At 37.2% G+C, this 19,218-nt stretch overlaps 1 protein-coding gene and 1 long non-coding RNA gene across 3 annotated transcripts in view; one reads left to right on the forward strand and one right to left on the reverse strand.

The window, feature by feature from the left end:
- ARHGEF38 (Rho guanine nucleotide exchange factor 38) overlaps window positions 1-19,218 on the forward strand; it is a 131,073-nt gene that overhangs the window by 92,038 nt on the left and 19,817 nt on the right. For both annotated transcript variants that reach the window (XM_060654492.3, XM_060654493.3), the window contains 4 exons: window positions 7,772-7,971; window positions 10,650-10,783; window positions 16,231-16,335; window positions 18,097-18,219. In XM_060654492.3, coding sequence (XP_060510475.1) covers window positions 7,772-7,971; window positions 10,650-10,783; window positions 16,231-16,335; window positions 18,097-18,219 — 562 coding nt within the window. The remainder of the gene's footprint in view (window positions 1-7,771; window positions 7,972-10,649; window positions 10,784-16,230; window positions 16,336-18,096; window positions 18,220-19,218) is intronic.
- Window positions 10,254-12,836, reverse strand: LOC132692237 (uncharacterized). Its single transcript, XR_009616243.2, has 3 exons — window positions 12,564-12,836; window positions 10,583-10,651; window positions 10,254-10,346 (listed from the first exon to the last, which is right to left on the reverse strand). It is a non-coding gene; the product is annotated as an uncharacterized LOC132692237 (long non-coding RNA).

Raw genomic sequence — 19,218 nt, forward strand, 5'->3', positions numbered from 1 at the left:
GTGTATTCTTACCTTTGGATTCAGGATTTCTATCAATCTCAAAATGTTGTAAATTATTTTCATCTTTCTTAGGTTTTACATTTTTTTTAATTATTAAAGAAACCCTGGAAAACGTAGAAAATCAAAATGAAGATAGTAGAGACAATTGGTAGTCACATTCCAGAGAGTTAACTCTTGTAGCATTTCAGGAGTCCCTTACTTCACTGAAATTTTTTCTACACACACACACACACACACACACACACACACACACTGACTAACATAGGACCGCTATATATTTCCTGTATGTCAACTTACTGCCTCATTCATCAGTGTATCATGGACACCTTTCTATGTCAGTAAATATAAATCCACATTGCTTTATGACTGTATAATATTTTATCTGATGTATACACCACAGTTTAGTTTACCAAACCCTTATAGATACTTGAATTATGTCTATCTGTCTTATAAAGATTGATGTTATGTGTTCATTCTTATACATGATATTTGTACAATAATTTGATTTTCTTAGAATGAGTTTCTAAAAGTGGAATTGCTAGATCAAAGGGCTTTTCATACTTACTGCCAGAAAATCTAAGAAAAGCTGAAATAATTTATATTCCCACTACCTGTGTATGAATTGTCCATTTATCTCCTATTAGCGAGCACTAGAAACAATTAATATGTGTTATCTTTATAACTTGTGGCAATGTAGGAGGCTCCAAATAGTATTATACTGTTTTAATTTCAATTAGTAATAATCTTGAGAATTTTTCATGTATGGTTAATTATTTGTACTCATCTAATAAATTATCTTTTTATTGATTACTTTTATTGAGATGTTCATCTTTTCCTAATAAATTGATAGTGGCTCTTTAATTAGCAAGTGTATTAACACTTTTTCTGTTTGATGTGCTATAAATAATTCTTCTAGCTTATCATCTGACTTTTAACATGGTTTATGGCAGCTTCTGTTTTCATTTTTATCTGTATAGTATTGCAGAGCTAAATTTTAAAATAGATTTATCACTTTTTTCTACCATGGCTTTCAGATTTTGTCTTGTGCTTAAAAACTCCAAGATTGTTTTAAAGTGTAATCCCCTGTTTCCTTCAAATTCTTATAAGTTTCATTTTTAACATTTAGACCTTTGATCTATATGGAAATTGTTTCGGTATAAAGAATCCATTAATTTCGTCATTTTTTTCTACATAGCTAGAAATTATCATAACACCTGATATTGAATAATTTATTTTTTTTCCACAGAGTAGGAATGCCATATTTACCATGTACTTAATTTTCATACATACTTGTATTTATTTCTTGATTTTCCATTTTGTGCTATTCTTTCATCCATATATGTACCTATACCAAATGCTTTCAGTTTTGCAGCTTTATATTTTAATATAAGATATAACTAAAGTTGACCCTTAAACAGCATAGAGATTGGGGTGCTAACCCCATGCAATTGAAAATCCATGCATAACTTTTGACTCTCCCAGAACGTAACTGCTAGTAGCTTACCTTTGGCCAGAAGCCTTACTGGGAACATAGTCAATTAACACATATTTTGTCCATTACATGTATTATATACTGTGTTCTTATAATAAAGTAAGCTAGAGGAAAGAAAATATAATTAAGAAAATCATAAGGGAGAGAAAATATACTCAGTACTGTACTGTATATTTAAAAAATTCATGTATAAGTGAACACTCACAGTTCAAATTTGTGGTGTTCCAGGGGTCAACTGCAATCCCAGCCCAGTACTCTTCCTTTTCAGAATTTTCTTGGATATTCTTGCATGTTTCATTTTTTAAAATGTTTGTCCTTTTGTTAAAATTATATGTGCCGTGGTTGGAAAAGCCAAATAGTTCTACAGGATTTAAGAAAAATAGTCCTCTCTTCACTTACCTGCTTCTTAAGGACATAAGTATTTTCACATCTTTTAGTTAATATTTTGGTACTTATCTTCATCAATCTAAAAACATGTTTGGTTTTCCCTTTTTTTTAAGTGTATTTATTTATTTGGAGAGAGAGAGTGTATGTGTGTGTGCACATGCTAGCAGAGAGGGGTGGAGAGAGAGACTCCCAAGCAGGCTCTGTGCTGATAGCACAGAGCCCAATGAGGAGGGACTCCATCCCACAAACCATGAGATCACGACCTGAGCAGAGATCAAGAGTTGGTTGCTTAACCAACTGAGACACCCAGGTGTCCCTGGTTTTTCTTTTTTAAGTATTATGTTTTGTCTTCCCCTGTAGAAGACAAGAATTTATCTCTCTTCCTATACCATCTCTACTACACACACACACACACACACACACACACACACACACACCCTCCACATCTCTTCATTCTTCCTATGCAGTTACATTGTCATTTGGATTAGAGCCATCATCAGTATTTGATTTCTTGTATGTGAGTATATCTGAGTAAATTTCTTTTCAAAGCTAAACCTTGGAAGAAACTGATTACTTGTTTTCCTGGGAAAACAAAAAATTGTCTCTATTTTTTAAAAAAAATTTTTTTTGTTTTCCTTGTTGTGATCATGAATGCCACACACTCACAGCCAGTCATCTCTTAAGACAGCCAGATATATTATGCATGCTATCAACTTCATCTCCCTAAAAAAGCCTCTCCCAGAGCCCTTCTGACTTATTGAGTCTGGACTGGGTGACTGGGCACAGCCATCTTTAAGGAACTCCCCTCCTGGCATCCTGGAGAATCTTTGCCTCTTTCCTATTTTTAGTACCTCCTTCAATAGTTTTCTATGTTTGCCAAGAAAGTAAAATTTTAGGAAATTTTATATCTCCCAAAATCTTTATTTTACCCTTACACATGATTTATAATTTGATCAAGTATAGGATTCTAAATCGAAAATCCTTCATCTTCAGAATTTAAGGGTAATTCTTCATCATTTTCTAGCTTTCAGTGTCACTACTAAAATCTGAAGCTTCTTCTGATTCTTAATTGTATGTTCGTACCCATTTGCTTGTATGTTTCTCTAAAGGATTGGAGGGTCTTCTTTTTGTCTCCAATAGTCTCAAGTTTCATGAATTCCCAAGTGTGAATCCATCTCATCCATTGTGCTGGATCCTCACCAAGTTCTTTCAACATGCTAACTCATGTCCTGTTCTTGAATTATTTTACTGATGATTTCTTCCCCATATTTGCTCTGTTCTTGGTTTCTGGGACTCTAATTATTTCAATATTGGATCTTTTAAACCAGTCTTCTCTTTTTTTTTTTTAATTTTTTTCTTCTCTTTTCTATCCCTTTGTATTTTTTGTTCTTCTTTCTGGAAAGTTCCTGAACATTTTCTCCAACACTTGTGAGATTTTATTTCAGCTATTATCCTTTTAATTTCCAAGAGCTCTTTCTTAGTTCTTCAAATGATCTGACTTATTTGTATAGCACCCTAAAAATTAGGCTGTTTCTTTTTTTAATGTTTATTTTTGAGAGAGTGAGAGTGAGTGCGTGAGCAGGGGAGGGGCAGAGAGAGAGGGAAATAGAGGATCCAAAGTGGGCTCTGTGCTGAGAGCCCCATTTGGGGCTCAAACTCATGAACTGTGAGATCATGACCTGAGCTGAAGTCGGATGCTTAACCAACTGAGCCACCCAGACACCCCTAGGCTGTTTCTTAAACAGGTTTGCAACTAGTCCTTCTTATTCTAAGCCCCACCTCTCCCTCTCTCCACTTCCACAGGTTCTCAGGGAGTCTAATTAATGAATCTTTGGAGGAATGATTAACTTATTGCCTCTCCATATTACTGGCTCTCTCTGGTTTGAAACTCTCTGGTAATGAATCAATTACCATTAATTCATTTTCTTTACATCTTCTTTTAAGAAAAATTTTTTTAATGTTTATTTATTTTTGAGAGAGAGAGAGATGGCAGACTGCAAGTGGGGGAGGGCCAGAGACAGAGAGGGAGACACAGAATCTGAAGCAGGTTCCAAGCTCTGAGCTGTGAGATCATGACCTGAGCCAAAGTCAGATGCTCAACCAATGAGCCACCCAGGCACCCCTTCTTCACATCTTCTAATACTTAATTGTGCGTATTTATTTTTACAACAATTTTTTATTTATGTCAAATGCTATTTCGTTATTATTTGTATAGCAATGTACAGCTTTTTTCTAAAATTGACTTAAGGTGTTTTAAAAGGAGAGTGAATGAAAATAAATTCAATAATAGTACACATGGTTTGTGGCTACTGTAAAATAAATATTAAATTTAGGATACTTGTGATCATAAAACAGAGGAAATTCAAAGTAATATGATCGATAGTTAAATGATTATTTTCCCTTCCTCTTGTTTTCTCCCTCTAATTAAGATATATTGGTGTACCTCAGTCTCATATATCTGATTTTTTTATCTGCCACCACCGTTTTTACAATGTTTAAACATCATTTTTATTTTCATTGTGCCACTGTTTTCTTGTGTTTGTTTTGAAGCTCTTTATAGCCAAACTGGATGCTGCTAAAACAAAGCCAGCTGTGTTTACTGGACTTTGTAAAGTCCTAATAATTCACAATGAGATTAGCGTAGCTCCTTATGTACTAAATGCTTGCCAAAGTATTCATGATAAGACAGAAGAAGAAGAAACAGAATTACAAATGAATGACTACCTTGGTTTTTAGCCCAGTGTGTATGGGAAATTGTTATGCATTTGGTTACTTTCTGTTGGGGATGCATGTGATAATTGGGTGTTTGGCTGAGCTGAGTTATATCACACATAGGACTCATTTGCCTCTCATAGTTATCAGAACTTAATCTTACTGGAAAGGATTAGGTGGGGTGAATGCCTGGAGTGTCATTATCTTAAAAGACATCCTCTATCTTTTCTACCATATTGCTTGTCTGTGTGATGCAGATATCAGAACATCATTGCTCATCACTTGGGCAACTGTCCAAAGTACGTGCCTGAAGACAAAAGTGTCTGGGAGATTTCTCATTTTTGAGAAAGCCTTTTTAAATAATTGCATTGTGACACTTTTAAGAGAAAGAGTAATAATTAATAATTGTTATTATTGCCCCTTGAAACATAAACGAGAGAGAATAGAACTTTGATATCAGAAAGTAATGGAAAAAGAAGTCATGATAAGGTGTGGACACTCTACAGGGCTGAGGTTGGTTTTTTTGAAAGATCTTAAGCTCAGAGTTACAAGTATGGCCTAAAGGCCATACATCTGGGTTTTTTTCCCCCTGTAATTAAAAATGTTAAATATGTACATAACAATAGACCAGACTAATAAGCTATCTTATTAAAATTGGGTTTTCTTTGATTGAGTTCATTGAATCATTGAATATGATTATATTCATATTTTGATGGCATTTTCAGTGATTTTTAGAGGATTAAATAAACTAATATTTGGTGATAGTCAAAGGAAAACCTCAGAAGAAATTCTGATCATATTCACACAAATAAAATGATTTCTTCTCATCAAGTTAATACCTTCCATATTCCTGACTTGTTCTTATTTAAGGGAATTATTTCTACTTAAGTGTCTAAACTGTTGTATTGTTGAAGAATCTCTGTTAAGATACATATAAATGCTGTATTTCATATTCAGATGTTTTGCTTTTGATATACCATCAGTTAGAAAATATATTTTTAGTTGCTTTTTTATTTTTTATTTTTTTTATTTTAGAGAGAGAGAGAAAGAGAGCACATAAGCAGAGGAGAGGGGCAGAGGGACAGAGGGAGAGAATCTCAAGTAGGTTCCATGCTCAGTGCAGAGCCCGACACAAGGCTCGATTCCATGATCCTGGGATCATGATGTGGGCCGAAATCAAGTCATACGCTCAACTGACCAAGCCACCCAGGCACCCCTAGTTACTTTTCTCAGTATTCATAATAGATTTACATTTTTTTTCCCATCTACTTCACCCCGTCCTCTTGGAAACCAACAACATCTCTCTTTCCCTTTCTCCCTCATTCCCTCCTTACCATCCTGTCTCCTTACATCCCTTCCTCCCGTCCTTAATGGATTTTGTGTAAATGGGTAGAAAGTGCAAGATAAATTGCACTAAAGCAGCTCTTTACTCCCTTGCAAACCATTTACTTTGAATTTCCTCAAAAGAAAAAAAAAAAAGGTTGCCACTTGGTCTGCTTCTGTATTTGTCTTTATTATAGTATCATCATTTTCTCAGCATGTGATAAAGCTCCTTGGTCTAGTATTCATGACCACTGTGCAATTTTTTTGGAAAAAATTCAATGTAAAATAAAAGCACATTACAGAAAATCTGAAATCTATCATTTCAATCTACAAATATGCATTGAGAAAATATGTATGTCAGGCTGGAGATAGAGTGATGACAGAGAAATTGAGCATAAACTGATAAATAGGGAAACAAAATGATTGCAGATAGTTGATAAGTGCTACAATAAAAATGAAAATGGGGAGATGTGTCAGAGAGTGACTGGTGTGTGTATGTGTGCACATACACATGATAATCAAAGTTCCCGAGTTTCTCATTTTTCAAATGAAGAGTTTAGTCAGATGATCTCTAAGGTGTTTTCAGGCCTTTTCTAATGATAAACTTTTCTAATTTTATCCAAAGTTTTTTAGATCCATTTCACTATTCCAGTGATATGGTGTGTTGTCTGTCCCTATTAATATTTAGAAATAATAATTAAAGAATAAAAAATTCACCTATTAAGATTGGAAAGCTGTCTATATTCTTATATATATTCTTACCTACCAAAAACAAAGCACAATTTCTGTCCATGTCTATTTACAGTGCCTCTTTATTTGCCTTTTGACATAAAAATGCTTTTAGAAACCTGACTTCTTGCTAAAAAATGCATGACAGTGGGTTGGGCAATGACATGACCAAGCTTTCAGCTTTTTTGCTTTCTGTGAACTGCTTGGCCAATTGGAATGACTCTATTCTCATGTCAGAACTCCGAAAGAGAGAGTCAGTCATGTGTGCTCACTTGTATGTAGCCATTTGAAGATCTGTTGGTTAAGAATTCCCTGTGGAAAATCATGCAAAGTCATGTGATAGCAATGATTAGTGACAGTGGTGGCATTAATAATATTCAGAGAACTGTTGCATTTATTAGAAATGTCTTCTGGGAACTGTGGTAGAACCTCTGAAACATTATAAATTCAACTATTCAATTTGGTAGAAGAGAGAAGACAATGATTTCTTTCGTCTATACTTGACAAGTCATGTTTTAAATATTTTCCTTGCTAATAATCACAAAAATATCTCCAGGAAGATGTATTTTTCTTGGTTGTCTTTCCAAAAAAGGAATTCTGAATTGTTTCCCACTATTATTATGAATCTTGTCATTAAAAAAAAAAAAGGTAAGTGGAACATGGATGGAAATCCTGCTTTGAGTCCTTTTTGGTGGACAGATATACTCATATGTTTTCTTTTAGGTTTTTAGTAGTAGGATGTTTCAGTCTGGCTTCTTTCTGTCATCCATTGCTCTTGCTTTATTTTTAGAAATTGTGTACAGGGCACCTGGGTGGCTTAGTTGGTTAAGCATCCAACTTCAGCTCAGGTCATGATCTCACAGTTCATGAGTTTAAGCCCCACATCGGGCTCTCTGCTATCAGTGCAGAGCCTGCTTTGGATCCTCTCTGCCTCTCCCCTGCTCATTCCCTCTCTCTCTCTCTCTCTCAAAAAATAAATAAACATTTAAAAATAAAATTGTATGCAGCCAAATGGAGGAAAAATAAAGGAGAAAAACAGTTTCAGGATTAATCATAAAAATCACAAAAATGAAAAGGAGTTAATAAGACAAATGTCTGTGAAACTGATATTATTTATCTCTATTATAGAGGCAAGCCAAACTTACTGGACATGGGCTCTTTGATGATCAAACCAATCCAGCGTGTAATGAAATACCCACTACTGCTCTGTGAACTCCAGGGCTCCACCCCTCCCTCTCACCCAGACTTCAGGGCACTCGGGGATGCCTTCACTGCAGTGAAAGACATTAATGTGAACATCAATGAACTTAAAAGACGGAAAGATTTAGGTAAGAGGAGACATGATGAATTGAGTGCTTTCTGTGACTGGAGTGTTCTGCTTCTGAGAATCAGAATATCTAAGTAGTTACAGCAGTTGTGGTGATCATGGTCATCTGATATCTAGAGTTAGAGGCCAGGGAGGAGAGTGTGATTTTGTCTGGGTTCAGGAGATCATGAGGCACACACACACACACACACACACACACACACAAATGACAAACTTTTAAAAATTAAGCAGCCCTATACTCAACCTCTGTTGCCCACCGCACGCCTGGTGACATACTGTGGCCTGAAGAAACCATAGCGCGTCGTCCTCCTGTCACTGGCTGTATGTGTGGCAAGGAGAGATGGCATGGCCAAGTAGCTGGAGCCGTGGGAATCTAGAGCTTGGTGAAACGGATGGTGAAACAGGTCCAGCTGCTGCTAAATAGAGCTCATCTGGTTCTGGCACATTAGGAATGGAGATTTTGTAGCAATAATTGTTTCACTGAAGTGAACAAGTATATTTGTTTCTCAAATTAACAAATTATTGCTAAGCATTTGTTAGCTAAGATGTAAAATTTGTGTCTGAAGTAGAATGTAGATTTCAGAACAGGAGGCACAGTTATATGGTTTCTATCATCCTGGATATAGTAATGCATTGGGATAGATTGTAGGTCCTCTCATAGTGTAATTTGTGTCCATAAGTTCACAAATGGCTTTGTGCTTCTAACATTAAAGCTCAATTCAAGGAGTGCCTGGGTGGCTCAGTCGGTTAAGTGTCTAACTTTGGCTCAGGTCATGATCTCATGGTTCATGGGTTCGAGCCCCGAGCCTGGAGCCTGTTTCATTTTCTATGTCTCCCTCTCTCTCTGCCTCTCCCCTGCTCGCACTCTGTCTCCCTCTGTCTCAAAAATAAATAGACATTAAAAAAAAATTAAAATAAAGCTCAATTCAACATTAAAGCAATGGTAGGACTTTGGAGCTAACTGCTCCAACAACTTCATTTATTTTTATTGTTTTTATTTTCTAATTTTTGTTCAAAAAATATGTATGTATATTAATAAATTAAAATTATAAAGAAGGTCCCAGAATAAAAAAGTGGAAGTTGTAGAGGAAGAGACACCATAAAGAAAATTAAAAGACAGTCCATAGGCAAAGGATTACTATCTAGAATATACAATTACTGATATTAAATCATTAATAAAAACATTTTAATACAGAAAAGATTAATAATAAAAGTAAGCAATTCAGAAAGAAGAATAAATTATTTTTTTTCAGGGGAACAATACATTTTAATTTATTTAATTTTCCTTAGAAAAAGTTTTTTTAATGTTTGTTTATTTTTGAGAGACAGAGACCTAGCATGAGTGGAGGAAGGGCAGAGAGAGAGAGGGAGGCACAGAATCTGAAGGGGCTCCTGGCTCTGAGCTGTCAGCACAGAGGCTGACGCAGGGCTTGAACTCATGAACTGTGAGATCATGGCCTGAGCTGAAGTCGGACGCTTAACCGACTAAACCAATCAGATGCTCCTCTATGTGTTTTTTTTTCTTCTATTTTCTTTCTTCTTTCTCCTTCTTCTCCTTCTTCTCCTTCTTTCCTGCAACATGCATGGCACTACAGTTTGCTGGGATTTGTTTTTAAATTTAATTATCATGAACATTTTGATCATAAACGTAAATATCATGGACACGTTTCTAATTCATATTGGCCTTCTTTTTACTGGTTCTCTGGTATTCTATTTCTGAGTGTGTCATAATTTATTAAACTATTCCTTTATGAATAAACCTTTTGATTGTTTCCAACATAGTGCTATTAGGAAAAAATGCTGTAGTAAACAAAACTTTGTATGCTTGACTATGGAAAACAGATTCTCTGCATGACTTTCTGATCATAGACGATTCTTTTAGGAGATTCTGCCAAATTGTCCTCCACAAAACTGCATTGGTTTAACCCTCACCAACAGTGTATTAAGATTGCCCATCTCTCCATACCCTTACCAAAACTGAATGTTAGAAATATTTAACATCTTGGGGGACCTGGGTGGCTCAGTCAGTTAAGCATCTAACTTCCGGTCAGGTCAGGATCTCCAGCCCACATTATGCTCTCTGCTGTCAGCACAGGGCGCGCTTTGGATCCTCTGTTCACCCCTCTCTCTGCCCCTCCCCCACCCAAGATTTTTTTTTCTCTCTCAACAATAAACATTTAGAAAACAAAAAGAAATATTTAACATTTTGAACAATATGAGAGGTGAAAATGATTTCAAAGATAAAAAAGTAAAGCTCAGAGAGGTGACTCAACTTACCCCAAATCTCTCAGCTAGTGGAGAGCCACTCTAGGGTCTGAGGTCTCCTTGTGTAAGATCCAGTTTTCTTACCTAGGTCATGATGCTTCATCCTAGAGACTGAAGATAATAAATGTATTATTTGAGGAGAGAGAAAGCTTTTCAGGGATTTCTTTAATGTGGGAGGTAAATGCACCTTGAGCTTTGAGGTGCTCAAGCCCTTGGACAGCTGAGTTTCTGGTCAGCAGGTTGGGCAGCTGGGGTTATGACTGGGCAGTAGCACTGGAACATACTGCATCTGCATCAGAGGGTCAAAAATCATCGAGATTTCTATCTTAAATATTGATCTTACGTACTTTGGATGAAACACACTCTTTCTATGGTGCATGTGTTCAGATCTGTGATTGCATTCTTCCATTTCAGTTCTAAAATACAAGAAGAATGATGAGGATGAATCACTTAAAGACAAACTGTCTAAACTAAATATTCATTCAATTAGTAAGAAATCAAAAAGAGTGACAAATCATCTAAAGATTCTGACCAGAGGAGAATCGCAGGTAACTTTTCTTTTGGGGTCACATACATTCTCCTGGGGAGCATGAGTGCTGATATTTGTGTAAGGTTTTGTTTGGTTGTTATCAGAGTTGTTTCTAGAACACTGAGAATCAAACTAATTGTCTGATGCTGTTCCTTTCTTTCTCCTTCTTTTAAAACTCTCTTTTTTTTTAAATTAAGTTTCTTTATTTTTGAGAGGCAGAGAAAGACAGAGCATGAGTGGGGGAAGGGCAGAGAGAGAGGGAGACAGAGAATCCGAAGTAGGCTCCAGGCTCTGAGTTGTCAGCACAGAGCCCAATGCAGGGCTCGAACTCACTTACCGTGAGATCATGACCTGAGCTGAAGTCGGACACTCAACTGACTGAGCCACCCAGGCGCCCCACTTCTTCTTTTGGAGGAAGTCGAGTGGGGGTGGTTTTGATGCTATTTTAGTTGTGGTGCTTCCTTCCACTCAAGAAGGAAAGGAGAGATAAGGGCGTGAGGACAGGGCTCAACAAGGATGTCCCAGAAGTGCTGACACTCATCATCAACCAGTGCAGTCTCGCCCAAGGCAAAGTCCTCCTTTCATCTTATCTTTATTTCACTTATATATATTTTTTTTTAAAAAAGGGTGTAGGTGCACACCTTACATGATTTTTTTTCCCTACACTTATCCTCTTCCTCTCTCCCCACTCCTATGCACATTAAATTACTGGATAATTGTTCTGTGTCAGCTGCTTGGCCTGGTTTGAACCACTTTCATCTTGACTTCTAACAAATAATGGATGGACTAGCCAAGACTCTCAGACTTTAACGTACATAACAATTACCCGAGGAGCTACCAGGGTTCCACCTGGTTGAAGGCACAACCTAGGAGTCTGTATGTTTTACAAAAACTCCAGGTGTTTTGAAGCTAAATGACCTCGAAATAAGTGACCAATGGAACACACTTTGAGAATCACAAGATGGAAAGTTCACAGCCTGGAGATAATAATTCAGTGGCGTTCTAACCAAAAGTAGGCAGGGCAGTTCTTAAAATACCATATAGCACTTTTATTCCTTCTCATTTGCCTGATTTCAACCCTTATTATGTTAACATCTCTAAGGTTCTTAGTGTGAACTAGAGGCAACCAACCATATGATGGCTCAGCATTGGTTTTAGATGGCCTGTCCTATCTACTTCACTTGCTAGCTGCCAGAGTCTTTCCTTTTTCTGTTAAGTCTGCAGCGTTCTGACCCTAAGACCCTCTTCTTCTTCTGAATGCCTAAAAAGCTTACTGAGTGTTTCCAATCTGGGCACCATAAATATTTGCAGGAGTCAGCGCAGGGCAGAAATTAAGAGCAAAGTCATCCAGATCTGGCTTTGAACCTCACCTCTTCCGCTTAATAAATATTTGCCTTTGGGCACATAACTTAAATTCAAAGCATTCATAAAGATTATAGTAGGACCTAACTCATGGAGTGGTTGTAAGGATTAAATGAGGTGATGCTCATGAAGAAAATACCTAACACAGTGGGTAAGCACTCAATATATATTAGCTGTCATGATCATGATCATCATCATTATCATCATCATCATTATTTTATATCATTATTGTGAGAAATAAGCCCACTGACCCAATCAAAGAGGGACGCAGAGACTCAGAGCACAGTGAAGCGAGGCTTTAATCAATGTTCTTGCAAGAGTGGGTGTCTGATGGACAGGCACACTCCGGGCAGTTACGGTAGGCAATTTATTTCTTAGCATGCAAATCCGTCCCCTGATTCCTCATTGGCTGAGTACTACAAAGGTTACAGCCTTACCCGGACATCGCCTACACCCTTTTAAGGCAAAAAGCAGTCTGATTGGAACAAATGTACATTCCTTGAGGTGATGCGGATACTTCAGTTCTTTGGCAGAGGCTTATTGCAAAGCCCACAAAAAATAAGCCTGCAAAATGGAGAGAGAAGAAGATCCAGGAAGTGAAGTATCTAAGGGTTTGGGGCTCCACTGTGGAAGGACGGGTTCGCACATACTTCCAATAGGTTGTAAACCTATTAACTAGACAGCACAGCTTTTATTTGGTATTTTGGGAAATGAATCATCTCATTTCTCACAATTACCTTGTCTTATTATTTACCTTTTAATGTACAGACTTACTTCTCCTGTAGATATAAACTCCTTTATGCATGGTGTATTAATCAGGTCTTTTATTTTCTATATTTTATGATGTTTTTAACGCCTTGGAAAAGCTGCTGGCCACGAGAGAGGCTCCTCCCAGGGCTAATCCATTCTTAAGGATAGCAAAGGGCTCAGCTGGGATCACTTCTTTCATATGCAAACCAACCAATCCTGACTCTATAGCTCCAAACACCTGCTTATCTATGTCTCACCCAGTAAGCCTGTATTCCTTTGCCTTAAATCATCCTAGGGCCAGCTACCAGGCAACTAGAGACCATCCCTATTGCCCAAAGCCCATGGGAATTCTCTAACCTGGTCAGTCCTGAACTGTTTATCCTTACCCAGCTGTTTCTATAGGGTTTCCCACAGAAACCACAATAAAGGCTCTGGCCTTGACTTTCCCCTTGCTCCTTTCTGCCACCTGACTGAAACCTAGTGATTGTCCTGTGGCCCTGTATGGCATGCAGTGACTTCCTTTCTAGGACTTGTCAATATAATCAACTTCTTCCAAGCCTTGTTTTTGTTTTCCTGTGTGGCTGCACCGACTTTACCATTTCACAGCCAACAGGGATATTTTCGGAGTCCGTGGCATGTACCATTCATGCTAGTACTTTCTTCATGTTCTCCTAGGGGCTCACTGGGTCCATTGCACGCAGACAATCACTCCAGGCCCCTCTCTTAATGTGAAACTATAATGTGAGAAGTTTGGGACATCGTGGTGTGTGGTCATAGGTCAGGGAAAGGAAAATCAAGACATCTGAACTAAAAACAAAAATAATAAAATTGGACTGGGAATTCAGTTTGAGAAGAGACTGTAGCCTCCACAGGCATGTGTAAATGTCATGCACACAATTCTCCCCTAGTCTTTAAGATGCTGCTTCTGGCTTAAGACAATTCTATTGAAGAACAATAGGTAGGTTTAATTCTGGGCAGGTTTTTGTAGAAGCAGTTACATTCTTTAACATATTTATCATCAGCTTCTGATATTTTCCAATTGTGAACTAAAAGTGAATTGTAGGTAAAGTGGCCTGAAGGGATATTAATTAGATTTTCCCCTTAATCTTTTGAGAAGATGTCCTGTCAGCAATGAAGCATTTCACTGTTAATCAGAAAATCAGCTGCATAGGCTGAACTGCAGAAGAGATAAATCTCAAATCAGTCAATTTTGCACTTGTCAGCAGCTCAAGTGAAATATTTGGTGGAGTTAGGGTATAAAACTATTACCCAAGAGGAAGATTCCATTCAATTCATCACACATGTATTGAACTATGTACCAGACACTATGTTAGAGATTGGGAATACAAAGAAATTCTGCATTCAGACTCCTTGGGTTTGAATCCTGGCTCTACTTATTAACATGAGTACATTTCTTTAACTTCCTATATTATTTAGGGTAAAGGCCAAACTTCTAACACAAAAAGATTCCAAAACAAAGTAGCTTAAGCCAGATAGTCATTTATTTCTCTCTCTTACCATAGTCCTGAGATGTGAATTCAGATGAGTGAGCTCTGCTGCACAAATGTCTTTAGGAACCCGGTTATCCCCAGTTTTGTGCTGTGCCTTCCCCTAAACATACTGTCTTCATTGGCTTGGTTGAAGCTGGGTCACTGCTGTGTCTTCAGTCAAGTCCCAAGGACAATGTTACAAGGCCAAAATTCAGAAATGAAACACATCCTTTAGCTCACATTCTATTTGCCCAAACAAGTTACAAAGGGCAGAGCCAGCTGCAGGGGAGTCTGGAAAGAGCAGCCACATGTCCCACTTAACCCAGGGTGCAGATCCTATCAGCAAAAGGACGACAGGGGGAACATCAACTATATCTGCCACACCTCTCAAGCCTCTATTTCTTTATCTCTAAAATGGGATTAATAGTGGCACCTAGGCCATTGAGTTATATAAGAATTAAAATGAGAAAAATGGAAGACAGTTTTCAGCACAGTGTCTGGATTATGGTGTTTAATAAATGTTAGCTATTATTATTATTATTATTATTATTAAGAAAAATACTTAATCTCAAATGCTTGTAATTCATCAGTGGAGAGAATCACTTAAATAATTAACTAGAGCTGTGAGAGCACATGGGGGAGCAATTAATTTTCTACAGTGGAAAGAATAGGAATTCAAGGGGGGATTCATAGAAGGGGTGACAGTTGAGTCCTTAAGAAAATTAAACAGAATTCTGCAAGGCAAAAAAAGGACAGCAGCATATTCCAGCAAAATAAAGTAGCATGAAAAAGGCTTGGGTATAGGAACATAAAACTGGGCAATATTTCTCATACTGTGATCCTTGGAATCTCTTATTTTTGAATCATCTGGATCCCAGCCAAGATACACAAAATGAAATAGCTGGCAATGGGTCCTTGAAAATTGCATTTAAAATAATCTGCCCTGGCATATTGTTCTTTACATCAAATGGGGTTAGAGCATAGAGATCCTAGGCTAGGGGGTACTGAATGTTGTGTGAATTACAAAGAACTGCCCATTTAATCAAAAGCTTTCTAGATAAATAATATTAAGGGGTTTAAAAATAAAATAAAAATGAAACCATTTTCTATACATTCAGTTCTAAGGTCAACCATCTTAAATCAACAAATCTATGAACAGAGAACAGCTATGGTTACTACTGTTGTGGGATTTTTTACCTTAATATCTGGATTCCCTGTCTTGCCGCTTCGAAGAATAAAGAGGTGGACGCAGAATAAAATGAGCAGCAGGCAAAAGTTTGTTAGAGTATGAGAAAATAAGAATAGTATGAAAGCTCTCTTTATAGAGAGGGGGCATTCGAAAGTGAATGCCCCTGACTATAGACAAGGGTCTTTGTTTCACAAGGTTTTAACCCTAACCACCCCCACTCCTCATCCCCCCACCCCTGCTTCCCTTCCCCCACGTTTCTTCTCAGGTTCTACCCTTATTTATAGGTAACTCCAAATGCCTTGTCTATTAATTATTTTACGAACACACAAATGTAGCATAATTTAAGTACATACATAATATATACCATTAAAAAACGCAGAGAAAAGTTTTACCTCCTACAGCTACCATCGCATAGATGAAGAAGCTATGTGAAAGCTGAGAGCAGATTAACCTCACCATGTGACTTTGCTCCACTAATTGAACATCAGTCGTGCTGTGTGCTGGTACACAGCAAGTGCCGTGCTGAGACGGTCAGCATGACATGAACGGTTTTCATCTCAACAAGGAGTTTTTGGTTTTTTTTATCATGTGCTAGGCTAATACAGTCCATGCTATTTTTTCAAAACACCAGATTTGTTTGAGTTATAGAAATAAATAATTTCATCTCTATTTTAGGTAAAAGACAATACCTTTAATAGGGAAGAAAAGCTATTTAGATCTTTAGAAAAGACGGTGAGGCATTGTGTGAAGAACATTTCCCTCTGTCTTCAACACATACAGGTAGGTGAGACAACTGTTTTTGAAGTTTCTACAAGAAGATCTTAATGTCCGTGGTTATTACGAAGAGTAAATGTGAATGTTCATTTGTTTATATGATCGAATTTATATGATAAAATTCATTGTATCAGATTTGGGAGGCTGCCAACTGCAGGTGAGGGAAGCCAGTAGAAACATTTAGATTTTGCTCTTTGTTCCCTTACCTGCCCCATTTCTTCTCCCAATCGAAGTCGCCATGTTGTGGAACATGTGCTCACATGATGCTTGACCACGTGGTGCTGGGCCATCAGCATGCTTTCCTTACAATTGAGATGAATTCATTAATGCAAAATGAATTTAGCAGAAATTTTCTTTATTTGTTGTATTATACTAACACATCCCTTTCTAGTACCTAGAACACATATTTGCAAATTTAAAAGTAGGACTGAAAGAAAAAAGTAAATCAAAGAGGGGGCATAAAATGAAATTAGAGAAGTTACAGAGCAAAAAGTACATAACATAAAGGCCATATAAAAACCACAGAAACTGGGTCTCAAATTTAGCTGTAACCTTCTGAGAAGCCAACTTAAGAAAGGACATGTGATCACACAACTCTGGATGAACTGAGCACTTCTATTTATTTTATAACCAGTGTTTCATAATGCCCCCTTTACAGTTCTGAATAAAATTCACCAGTAATTCAACCCAAGGTAGGTAGGTTTATGTAAAAGAAAATAAACTCTAACAAAATACTAAGAAATACAATATGCAAATGCTCCCACACAACCATAGTAGAAGACAAAAATACACCCCCCCCCCCAATTCCCAGTCCCTCAGGAGGTTTTCCTGCCCTTGTTGAGAATCACTGACTTAACCAAACCCATTGAAGTGCAATATAATTATATTCAGTAGAGAAAGAATTGATCTCATAAAGAAGACATAGTGTCCTCAACATCTTGATAATGGTCATGACTTTGAGACATAGACAGCTAGTAGAATTACATGTAACTCAGTTAACAAATGACCCCCTTCCCATTTCCCAGTTTTTATCTTGGATATCTATTTTTGGAAGCAGATGTTTGCATGTGTAGATAAATTATCATACCAACAGAGGATTATGTTAACAGGCATTATGATTTGGAGACAGGTTCTATGTTAAGTAACCAACAAGCCACAATCTTTTCTCATTTATTAACTGACACAAAGCCTGATTTTACCACCAGTTTTGCTAATCTCTTCCTAAAGCTCTGCTTTATGTGAAAAGAGAACTAAAATTTAATTATAACAGCCAGAGAGCACTGGGAACCTGTCCTTCTTATACATTTTATGAAGTAAATGTATCTTGGGAACATCTACAGGAAAGTCTTCTGTTTCCACTAGCTGATTCAACCAAAACATGAACATCTTCTTTTAAAGACAGCATTACATTCTCTAAAGAAAGCTGAAGACATAAATCAAAGAGAAGTGACTTCTAAAATAAGGGATCTGTAAGAACTGAATGCTGAAGAATGGCCAATGGGGGAACTTAAGATGGAGTCCCCTTAAGAAAGAAGGTGTCATACAGAGCAGTATGAGGAAGTGACAGAGGGAAAGTAAGAAAATAGATTGTTACAAGTAGTCTCATTCATCGTACAGAGCATTCATGAAATTTTTCCTTCCTTTTTTTTCTATTTATCCCTCGGTGGTAATGCAGGGTTATAATGATGAAGTGCACACTTGCAGCACATTTAAATGTACTGAACTTCAGAACTTTGCCCATTTTGTGACTTTGTTCTTGGGTTCCAGGATGCCATGCCCTTAGCGCTGCAGAGTGTAATGGAGCTCCAGGACATCTCTTGCAACAGAGATAAGGAGGAGAGGAGCCATTCAGAGACCCCGAGTAATGCCCCACAACCCTGTGGTGACTTTGTAAGTTATTTATATTCACAGATAAACTAGAAAGTAGGGTTAAGAGAAAAGTTGCTTTTTATTTGTTTTGCTAGAGTTAGAAAAAACATGCACTAAAGCAAACACTAATGTCAAAATTAATAGATTTAAATAGGAGGGTATTATTATTATTATTAACTATTTTAAAGTGGATTAGTGAAGATTTTACTATAATCAAAATTTAAGAGCGTCCCAGACTGTATTTCTAAGAGTAGTCAGTGTCTGTGTCGGTTTTAAAGTCAACATTAAGGGGCGCCTGGGTGGCTCAGTCGGTTGGGTGACCGACTTTGGCTCAGGTCATGATCCCACAGTTCGTGGGTTCAAGCCCTGTGTTGGGCAGAGTGCTGTCTCACTCTGTCTCTCAAAAATAAATAAATGTTAAAGTCAACATTTAGTTTAAGCCTGCATGTGATAGGTCATCAATTTATTAAGTTGGAACACTGTGATTTTCTTTTTTTTTTTAATGTTTTATTTATTTATTTATTTATTTATTTATTTATTTATTTATTTATTTATTTTGAGAGAGAGAGCAGAGAGAGAGAGGGAGTGTGAACAGGGGAGGGGCAGAGAGGGAGGGAGACAGGGAATCCCAAGCAGTTTCTGCACTGTCAGTGCAGAGCCCGACATGGGGCTTGAACTCACAAACCGTGAGATATGGTGAGATAAGCGAAATCCAAAGCCCGACGCTTAACCAATGAGTCACCCAGACATCCCAGAATGCTGTGATTTTCTTAAAGGAGTCTCTGGAAAAGTCCAGAGTCTTTTCAGGAGGAGCAAGGATATTCTCTGAAGATGTGACTTTTATTAACACAGTATATATTGTAAAGTAAAGCCTTATTGAGAAAGGGATTTTACCTTTGAGTCATACAACTTCTGTTCTGCAGTAAAATATGTGCTTTTTATGAGTTCTCTAAAATATAAAGAATTATAAAACATAGCTAGAGCATCATAAAAACATGCTAAGGCCAAGAAAATATTTGT

Source organism: Panthera onca, chromosome B1 (genome assembly GCF_046562875.1).
Source record: "Panthera onca isolate mPanOnc1 chromosome B1, mPanOnc1 haplotype 2, whole genome shotgun sequence".
NCBI classification, from domain to species: domain Eukaryota; kingdom Metazoa; phylum Chordata; class Mammalia; order Carnivora; family Felidae; genus Panthera; species Panthera onca.